This window comes from Cyprinodon variegatus, unplaced genomic scaffold, assembly GCF_000732505.1.
Source record: "Cyprinodon variegatus isolate N-32 unplaced genomic scaffold, C_variegatus-1.0 Scaffold119, whole genome shotgun sequence".
In the NCBI taxonomy this organism is placed as follows: Eukaryota; Metazoa; Chordata; class Actinopteri; order Cyprinodontiformes; family Cyprinodontidae; genus Cyprinodon; species Cyprinodon variegatus.
Genome location: NW_015150572.1, coordinates 70,895 through 73,523, shown reverse-complemented (window position 1 = coordinate 73,523; position 2,629 = coordinate 70,895). Strand labels below are relative to the sequence as shown.

At 50.5% G+C, this 2,629-nt stretch overlaps 1 protein-coding gene across 1 annotated transcript in view; it reads left to right on the top strand.

Moving 5' to 3' along the window:
• rapgefl1 (Rap guanine nucleotide exchange factor like 1) overlaps positions 1–2,629 on the top strand; it is a 40,329-nt gene that overhangs the window by 14,952 nt on the left and 22,748 nt on the right. The window contains exon 3 of the mRNA XM_015375435.1: positions 1,427–1,505. Within this exon, the coding sequence (XP_015230921.1) occupies positions 1,427–1,505 (79 nt within the window). The remainder of the gene's footprint in view (positions 1–1,426; positions 1,506–2,629) is intronic.

Sequence of the window (2,629 nt, the reverse complement as noted above, 5' to 3'; positions counted from 1 at the left end):
CCACATCCGGATAGGATCAAGTCCTGGACCTGGAACATGGCAGGTTCGGGCAGGACCACATCCGGATAGGATCAAGTCCTGGACCTGGAGCTGGGACATGGCAGGTCCAGGCAGAACCAGGTCCGGATAGGATCAGGTCCCGGACCTGGAACATGGCAGGTCCGGGCAGGACCACATCCGGATAGGATCAAGTCCTGGACCTGGAGCTGGGACATGGCAGGTCCAGGCAGAACCAGGTCCGGATAGGATCAGGTCCTGGTCCTGGAACATGGCAGGTCCAGGCAGAACCAGAACCGGACAGGATCAAGTCCTGGACCTGGAACATGGCAGGTCTGGGCAGGCCCATCCTGGGTGACCCCAGCTGGTTCTGCCTTGGTGAAAACTCCAGACCTTAATTTTCGGACCATGTTGGGTCTCCTGGTACCTTGTTTGAGCCATTGGTTCAGAATAAACAGTTAGAACCGGGTTAGAACCGTAGGTCTGGCTTTAGTCCAGTTCTGGACTGACTTTGGTTCATTGAGACGTTTCTAGACTAAAGTTGTTCAGTTTATCTATTTTTTCTCTGCAGGAAATGGTTCTGGTTCGAATGGACTGATGGTCTAACTGGGTCCTACTCTGAGCTGGCAGACCGGGTTTTGGTTCTTTTAGAACCTTTCAGACCGACTCCTGAATCAGTTCTGGTTCAGATTCATTTCCTGTCTGATGTTTTCCTGGTTTGGAGTTCTGGGTTTCGGACCGGTACCTGTTCCCAGAGAAAGTTCTGACTGAATGAACTGGCCTCTGAGCCGAACCGGATCAGTACCGATCAGGTCCGAATCGGTTTCCCTTTGGACTCGGTTTGATAGAAATCCTCCCGTCTGGATCGACGGTTCTAAATGTTTTATCTTCCCTGCAATAAGACGACCAGAACCTGTCAGACAGAACCGGGCCGCATTGCTGTGGCAGATCGGTTCTGATCCGGTTTCCTGTAGCAGACACTCATGATTTCTTTCTATTTTTTTTTTTTATCAGTTTCTTCTTCTTCTCTCACATTTCCATCTCCATCCTCTCGCTGTTGGCACCGTGTTGTTTCCATGGTAACTGCCTGCAGAGAGGTGGGCCTGGGCTGGACCCGCCCACTGCAGCATGGCTCCTGCTCGCACACACAGGGAGCAGCGTGTATTTCAGTCACTCTGACCACAGCTTTGCTGCTGTAAATTACAGCCGCCTCTCTGCAGGCTGAACGTATAATCAGAACCCGGTTCTGGATCAGAACCATCCAGCTCAGGTTCTGTTAGAACCCTCCTCTATTGGCAGCTGCTCTCTAGAAGCTCTCTGCATGTCTGGATGCAGTTTTTCTCTCTGACTTCGGGGCTGAAATGTTTGAAATGCTGATGCTGCCTTCAGGTACACTGTGTACATTTAACCTCTCTGTGTTTGTGTGCAGAAACCCTGCTGGATGACTTCATGTTGACACATCCCATCTTCCTGACGGCGGACAGGCTCCAGCAGGTCCTGCTGCAGCAGTATCCTTCTCCTCCACATGCTCTGACTGAACCAATGCGCTCACGGCGCTGCGGCGCCACGTGCGCACACACAGGTTCACGCATGGGTGTGCTCAGTGCGAGCGGAATGAGGGACGAGCTTCTGGTTTGATTCTGAGGGTGTTAACGGCTGCAGGGCGTGTTTTCCCTCCTCCTTGCCTGCAGGCTGACGCTGCCAGGTTGTTCTGCCCCACCTTCTCTCCGTTTGTTTTGTTCCAGAGGAGTGAGAAGGGAACATTCCTCCTCGGAGCCTGATCCTGAACGCCCTGTGACAGAACCTCTGTTACACTTTGATCTGTCTTCAATCAAAGCAGATTTAAAGAGCAAAGTTCAGATGTTCAGAAGGGATCTGATCCGGATCCCAGAGCCTCCCTGAAGGAAACCAGACACACTGCACTGGGCATTCTTAAATTAGGTTTATTTACCTGCCCTTAATTTGAGCAGGTAAATAAAATGATTTGCCAATCAAAAAAACGATAATTAGATAATATGCACAAACTACCATGTTGGGGTTGTTTGCGCCCCCAGATGATCCTAGGAGGTATGATATCCGGGGCATTATGCCCCTGGTAGCGTCTCCAGTAGCAAAATGTTCGTAGGTGACGGGTCAGACGGGTCAGAGGCGGGCAATTCCAGTTCCTGAGGGCCGGTATCTTGCAACTTTTAAAAGTTCCTTTGGTTCGACGCACCTGATTGAAAAAATTAGCTGATTTAGACACTGGAGGAACTGACTGCATTCTGCGGAGGTTACTCAGCGTTTTTATTCAGGTGTGTCGGATCAAGGATGGATCTAAACCTTGCAGGATAGTGGCCCCCAGGAACTGGAATTGGCCTCCCCTGGACTACGAGCAGCACAGAAGGCCTTTATGGAGAGAGTTAAATCAAGGTCCATGACAGTGACCAGCATGGAGCCAGGCCTGGTATCTGGTCCTTCAGGTCTCTAATAGGGTGATAGAATGATTCTATAGGGTATCTGGTCCTTCAGGTCTCTAACAGGGTGATAGAATGATTCTATAGGGTATCTGGTCCTTCAGGTCTCTAACAGGGTGATAGAATGATTCTATAGGGTATCTGGTCCTTTAGGTCTCTAACAGGGTGATAGAATG